The sequence below is a fragment of the Camelina sativa genome, chromosome 4 (assembly GCF_000633955.1).
Source record: "Camelina sativa cultivar DH55 chromosome 4, Cs, whole genome shotgun sequence".
NCBI lineage: Eukaryota > Viridiplantae > Streptophyta > Magnoliopsida > Brassicales > Brassicaceae > Camelina > Camelina sativa.
This window is the reverse complement of record NC_025688.1, coordinates 11,757,553-11,764,239: the sequence shown is the minus strand read 5'-3', so window position 1 is coordinate 11,764,239 and position 6,687 is coordinate 11,757,553. Positions and strand designations below refer to the sequence as shown.

The 6,687-nt window shown below is 39.4% G+C and overlaps 2 protein-coding genes across 2 annotated transcripts in view; both read left to right on the top strand.

Annotated features, from left to right (window-relative positions):
- The window catches only part of LOC104780306 (peptidyl-prolyl cis-trans isomerase CYP71-like), a 6,263-nt gene extending 2,656 nt beyond the window's left edge, over positions 1 to 3,607 (top strand). The window contains exons 9-13 of the mRNA XM_010504805.2: positions 1,431 to 1,648; positions 1,768 to 1,900; positions 1,999 to 2,222; positions 2,328 to 2,481; positions 3,242 to 3,607. Coding sequence (XP_010503107.1) covers positions 1,431 to 1,648; positions 1,768 to 1,900; positions 1,999 to 2,222; positions 2,328 to 2,481; positions 3,242 to 3,322 — 810 coding nt within the window. The 3' untranslated portion in view covers positions 3,323 to 3,607. The remainder of the gene's footprint in view (positions 1 to 1,430; positions 1,649 to 1,767; positions 1,901 to 1,998; positions 2,223 to 2,327; positions 2,482 to 3,241) is intronic.
- On the top strand, positions 4,086 to 6,619 carry LOC104783762 (receptor like protein 30-like). The gene is made up of 2 exons (XM_010508878.1): positions 4,086 to 5,179; positions 5,311 to 6,619. The coding sequence occupies exons 1-2, from the start codon at positions 4,086 to 4,088 to the stop codon at positions 6,617 to 6,619; spliced, it is 2,403 nt and encodes an 800-aa protein (XP_010507180.1).

Genomic DNA, 6,687 nt, shown 5'->3' with positions numbered 1-6,687 from the left:
CTTTCTTAATCTATGTATGCCCAGATACATATGAATCCAATTAAAGTCATGAAGTACAATCCTGTTTCGGACACAATGATCTCTGGTGACACAAAAGGAATTATTGAATACTGGAGTCCAGCGACATTGCAGTTTCCGGAGGATGAGTATGTCCTTGTTTAACTTCTTATCATAAACGCTTTCATTAGTTGTAGCCTGTAGTCTGTAGGGTAAGAGGAGCATAGCTGTTTTCTGTGAGTAGCTAATGTAGTTAAATATCATATTGCTGAGAATGACGCAAAGAGCAGCATGTAGTAGAAGTACTTTAGTCGCCAACTTCTGAGTTGACCATCTTTAGAATTTGAGTATGGTTGATGGGTTGCTTTCAAGTCACCTATAGTTCACAATTTGACCTTTTACTTGTTGTTGTAGGGTAAACTTTAAACTGAAGAGTGATACAAATCTCTTTGAGATTGCAAAGTGCAAAACAACAATCTCTGCAATTGAGGTACTTATGTGGCATTTAGTATCTTTAGTTTTTCTTTAGGTGCTTAAAATGCAGATATAAGCAATTTATATGTCCGATGAAAATCATAGTGCAAGTTTTCGTCTCTAAGTTTTGTAATTTTCATTTCAGGTGAGTCCAGATGGTAGACAGTTTTCTGTTACATCTCCTGATCGTAGGATTCGCGTGTTCTGGTTTATAACTGGTAAACTGAGGCGGGTATATGATGAGTCACTTGAGGTAAGGTTACATATTCTATGTTTTTTCCTTACATGTTGTTTTCACATTGATCTTAATGATTTATTCCACTATTAGGTGGCCCAAGATCTGCAGAGGAGTGATGCTCCATTATACAGGCTTGAAGCAATTGACTTTGGTAGAAGAATGGCAGTTGAGAAGGACCTTGAAAAAACCGAGAGCGCTCCGCAGCCCAATGCTGTTTTTGATGAAAGCTCTAATTTCCTTATATACGCCACTCTTCTTGGAATAAAAGTAAGAAATCCATCTATTTTTTTCGTTTTAAAGTACCATAGACATCAGTCTAGACATGATATGTATCCTGTTTCACATGCACATTATACAATTAACCAGCATAAAGACCTGGGCCTTTCACCACCGGCTAGCTTTTACTTAGATGATTAAAGTAACAAAGATTTAATGAGGTTACGTTTATTGTTACCATATATTTAAGTGGTTATGCTCTCTGCCAATTTAGTGAATGTAGAGGAAAAGAAGCTTGAGATTTTATTGTAAATTTGGGTGTCTAAGGGGGAGTGAAAGGGGCTCTATTATCACAAATCCTCGATATCTTTGTATTTCCAGCAGATCATTATGTAAAAGCAGACCAGTTTCTCTTGATTGATTGTATTAGAACTCTTCCATGCTTAGTAAATGGAATCATAACAAGCAACTGCTAATTTTCTCTGTCTACCCTTTTGTTCTCTAGATAATAAATTTACACACCAACACAGTGGCAAGGATCCTTGGAAAGGTGGAGAGTAATGAAAGGTATCTGAGAGTTGCATTATATCAAGGTGATCAAGGAGGCAAGAAAGTTAGGAAGATTCCAGCAGCTGCGGCAAATGTAAATGAAAGCAAGGAGCCTTTATCTGATCCGACTATCTTATGCTGTGCCTTCAAGAAACACAGGATCTATATGTTCAGGTATGTGACTCCCTATCGTGCCAAATTGACTCATGTCTATGTTTTCTTAGATCCATAGAGATACCTTGATATTGCTGAAAACTACTATGAAATTATTATCAACTAATTTTTTTCTGCAGTCGGAGAGAGCCAGAAGAACCTGAAGATGCAAGCCAAGGGAGAGATGTGTTCAACGAGAAGCCTGCTGCTGATGAACTTATGTCTGCCTCAGATATTGGAAACTCATCCACAACATCTCTTCCAGAGAACGTGGTATGTTTTCATAACCCACGATGTTTGCATCTACTACTCATTACATAGTCTGTAATTTGGATTTTTAGCACTAATTATTTTAACTCCTAATTATCCAGATCATGCATACTTCGCTGGGTGACATTCATATGAAGCTTTACCCAGAAGAATGTCCCAAAACTGTGGAGAATTTCACAACACACTGTCGAAATGGCTATTACGATAACCACCTTTTCCACCGGGTTATCAGAGGATTTATGGTTCAGACTGGAGATCCTCTTGGTGATGGTACTGGAGGACAGTCAATTTGGGGCAGAGAATTTGAGGATGAGTTTCACAAAAGGTAAACGTTTCCAACTTCCATGCCTGCTTTGAATTTAGCCATCCTTTAGAAACAAATGAAATGTAACTTAGTTTTTGATATGTTGTTGTTCTTCTTGGTCTGCAGTCTACGGCATGACAGGCCGTTCACATTGTCTATGGCAAATGCTGGGCCAAACACAAATGGGTCTCAATTCTTTATCACAACGGTGGCTACACCGTGGCTAGACAATAAGCACACTGTTTTTGGAAGAGTTGTGAAGGGAATGGATGTCGTTCAGGTATGATTTGATAACCAAAAAGAATGTTTTTTCACTTGTTGGCTTAATGTGGCTTTGTANGAAACTCATCCACAACATCTCTTCCAGAGAACGTGGTATGTTTTCATAACCCACGATGTTTGCATCTACTACTCATTACATAGTCTGTAATTTGGATTTTTAGCACTAATTATTTTAACTCCTAATTATCCAGATCATGCATACTTCGCTGGGTGACATTCACATGAAGCTTTACCCAGAAGAATGTCCCAAAACTGTGGAGAATTTCACAACACACTGTCGAAATGGCTATTACGATAACCACCTTTTCCACCGGGTTATCAGAGGATTTATGGTTCAGACTGGAGATCCTCTTGGTGATGGTACTGGAGGACAGTCAATTTGGGGCAGAGAATTTGAGGATGAGTTTCACAAAAGGTAAACGTTTCTAACTTCCATGCCTGCTTTGAATTTAGCCATCCTTTAGAAACAAATGAAATGTAACTTAGTTTTTGATATGTTGTTGTTCTTCTTGGTCTGCAGTCTACGGCATGACAGGCCGTTCACATTGTCTATGGCAAATGCTGGGCCAAACACAAATGGGTCTCAATTCTTTATCACAACGGTGGCTACACCGTGGCTAGACAATAAGCACACTGTTTTTGGAAGAGTTGTGAAGGGAATGGATGTCGTTCAGGTATGATTTGATAACCAAAAAGAATGTTTTTTCACTTGTTGGCTTAATGTGGCTTTGTATCTAACCATAAAGCCAAATGAACAGGCTTTAGAGAAAGTGAAGACTGACAAGAACGATAGGCCTTACCAAGATGTTAAGATAGTTAATGTCACTGTTCCGAAATAATAAACAATCGTTGTTGATCCGTACCCGTGATTGGTTCCTTTCTGGGAAGTTGGTCTTGCGGCTAATCTGAACTTGGTGGTTCATCTGAGATGGATCGAACTGTGGGATATGTTTGTTGTGCCGAAGCAGATTAAGTTGGTGGCATATCATCTTCTTGATTATACTGAACATTATTTTTTTAGTTTTGTAAAACAACTTTCTGCGAATGCTTTAGTGGACAAACAAACTTCTAATGTTACTTCAGTTCCGCTTATTTTCTTGTAATAGAGTGGATCTTCTTTCTCATACCTTGTCAAGTTCCGGGGGTTTATTTCTCAAAAGACAACCAATATGCAGAGGGTAACTAGATAACTTGCGACTCTTTAGTTCCTTCTTTTTGTTATGGACTACCTAGTATGATGATAGTCTACTCTTGGCTAGGCACATTCATAAGTTATAACTAGGCAACATTTCTTAAGAGTTACCTTTTTCCAAAGGTATACTTGATTGGCTTTGTTGACCATTATTCATTTGGAAATTTGTAATCTTTATGGAAGATCACCTACAATTTTCACAGGAGACTTGTTAAGTCAAGCTTTAATATTTTTCCTATAAACGTAAGAGACCATCTATGCTTCTAGAGTCAAGAATTTATCAACATAACTTGTTAAAACAAGTCACAACAGAGAAAAAGAGAGGTGATATGATGTATTCTTGTAGTGAGTGGAAGATGATAATATGGAGACTTTGTTTGATAATCTTGTCACTTTCTAACTCAGTACTTATGTTTGGTTCTCGAGCTAAGCACTTGTGTCGTCCAGACCAGAGGAATGCTCTTTGGGAGTTCAAGAACGAGTTCTATGTCGAGGAGTCGTTGCAGTACGAGTTGTGGAGGAACAACACTGATTGCTGTTATTGGGACGGTATCTCTTGTGATCCTAAGACCGGTAAGGTGGTTCTGCTAGACCTCAAGGGCAGTGCTCTCAATGGCCCTTTGAGATCTAATAGTAGTTTGTTTAGACTACAACATCTTCACAACCTGTATCTTTCATACAATTATTTTTCGGGTACTCTACCACATTCCATCGGCAACCTCAAGTATTTGAGGGTTTTGAGCCTTCGTGAATGCAATCTCTTTGGAAAGATTCCTTCTTCACTTGGAAATCTTTCTTACCTCACTGATCTTGATCTTTCTTTTAATAGCTTCTCCGGGGAACTACCAGATTCGATGAGCAACCTAAACCGGCTAAGATATTTGAAAATTGTATCGACCAAGCTCAGTGGCAACTTTCCTCATGTGCTACTTAACTGGACCGAGCTCACCTCGCTCGACATTCGTTCTAACCAGTTCGAAGGTATGCTCCCATGTAACATGAGTACACTCACCAAACTGGAGGATTTTGAGATCAACGAAAATCTGTTTTCGGGATCAATTCCTTCATCTCTCTTCATGATACCTTCGTTGATCCAACTTGACCTAGGAAGAAACGACTTCAGTGGTCCTCTTGAGATTGGAAATATCTCTTTTGCATCTAAACTTAAAGTCTTATTCCTTGGAGAAAACAATTTCAATGGACCAATCCCGGGATCTATATCGAAACTAGTCAATCTTTCTTATCTTGACCTCTCTTTATGGAACAGAGGGAGGGGCATTGTCGATTTCAGTATCTTCTTGCGTCTCAAGTCACTTACGTTCCTTGACCTATCTTATATTAACACAAGAAGCATGGTTGACACGAGTGTTTTCTCACATCTTCTCATGTCACTTGATTATTTGGATCTTTCAGGGATTAATCTGAAGATCAATTCAACTCTGCATATTTCCTCATCCATATCCACCTTGAGTTTATCTTCCTGCAATATTGTTGAGTTTCCCAAGTTTCTACAAACCGAAACCAGCTGTTTGTCGTATTAGACATCTCTGCCAATCATATTGAAGGCCAAGTACCAGAGTGGTTATGGACACTGCCAGAGTTGTGGTTTTTAAACATTTCTCAGAATTCTTTTAGTGGTTTTGGAGGATCAGCGAGTGTTATTCAAAGAAGTGAACTACAAATGCTTGATATAAGTTCAAACACATTCCATGATCTTCCTTTGTTACCAAACTCTACAAAGTTCTTTTTCGGCTCTGCTAATCAGTTTTCAGGAGAGATTCCTAGGGCAGTGTGCAAATTGGTTTCTCTTGACACACTTGTTTTATCCAACAACAACTTCAGCGGTTCGATTCCACGGTGTTTTAAATACTTCACTCGTATTTCAGTCCTGCATCTTCAGAATAACACCCTTTCTGGTATTCTTGCAGAGGGATCTATCAGTGATTACTTGAGATCACTTAATGTTGGTCACAACAAGTTATCAGGAGATCTTCCCAAGTCTCTTGTCAATTGTACTGAACTCGAGTTTCTGAACGTGGAAAACAACAGAATCAGTGACACATTTCCATTCTGGTTGGGATCGTTGCCCGATTTACAGATTCTTGTCCTTCGTTCTAACGAATTCTATGGACCAATATCTTCTCCTGGAGATTCTTTGAGTTTCCCTAAGCTGCGACTCTTTGACATTTCAGATAACCGCTTCACTGGAGTCTTGCCATCAGATTACTTTGCGCTTTGGAGTGCAATGTCATTGGTCGTGGACATTGTAGAATATCATACGCAGATCAAGTATTTAAAACAGTTAGTCATTATCGATGATATGCCGAGTAGGTATGCGGAACGTAACGCTGGAAACTATCATAACTCAGTGACTATGACGGCCAAAGGATTGAAGATGGTTCTAGTTGGGAGTGGTTTCACAATCTTCAAAACCATCGATGTCCCTGGAATCAGATATGAAGGAGAGGTCCCTGAATCCATCGGTTTACTCAAGGAACTGATTGTGCTCAACATGTCAAACAACGCTTTCGTAGGCCGTATCCCACCATCTCTGTCGAACTTGACCAATCTTGAATCATTAGATCTATCTCAAAACAAATTATCCGGCAGAATCCCACCAGAACTAGGGACACTCACGTTTCTAGAGCGGATGAACTTCTCTTACAACAGGCTTGAAGGTGCAATACCACAAGGCACTCAGTTTCAAAGCCAGAATAGTTCTTCATTCGCAGAGAATCCCAGACTTTGCGGTCTTCTTCTCCAAAAAACCTGCAGCAGAGAAGAAGCAACAAAGCAAGATGATGATGATGAAAAGGAAGAAGACGGTATTGAGCTGGACAGCAGCAGCTATAGGCTATGTACCTGGTGTTGTGTGTGGTGTCACCATAGGCCACATTCTAATTTCATGTACTGGTTCATGAGAATCTTTCACTCTTTTACTTAAACGCATGCCCTCCTAGTTTTGAGTTCTAGCTACGTGTCTGGCTCAATCTCGTCTAAGCATCACTTCTC

Coding starts and splice junctions, on each gene's coding strand:
- LOC104783762 (XM_010508878.1), top strand. CDS start 4,086: ATGTTTGGTTCTCGAGCTAAGCACTTGTGTCGTCCAGACCAGAGGAAT. Junction 5,180..5,310: donor AATATTGTTGAGTTTCCCAA/GTTTCTACAAAC, acceptor GAATTCTTTTAG/TGGTTTTGGAGGATCAGCGA.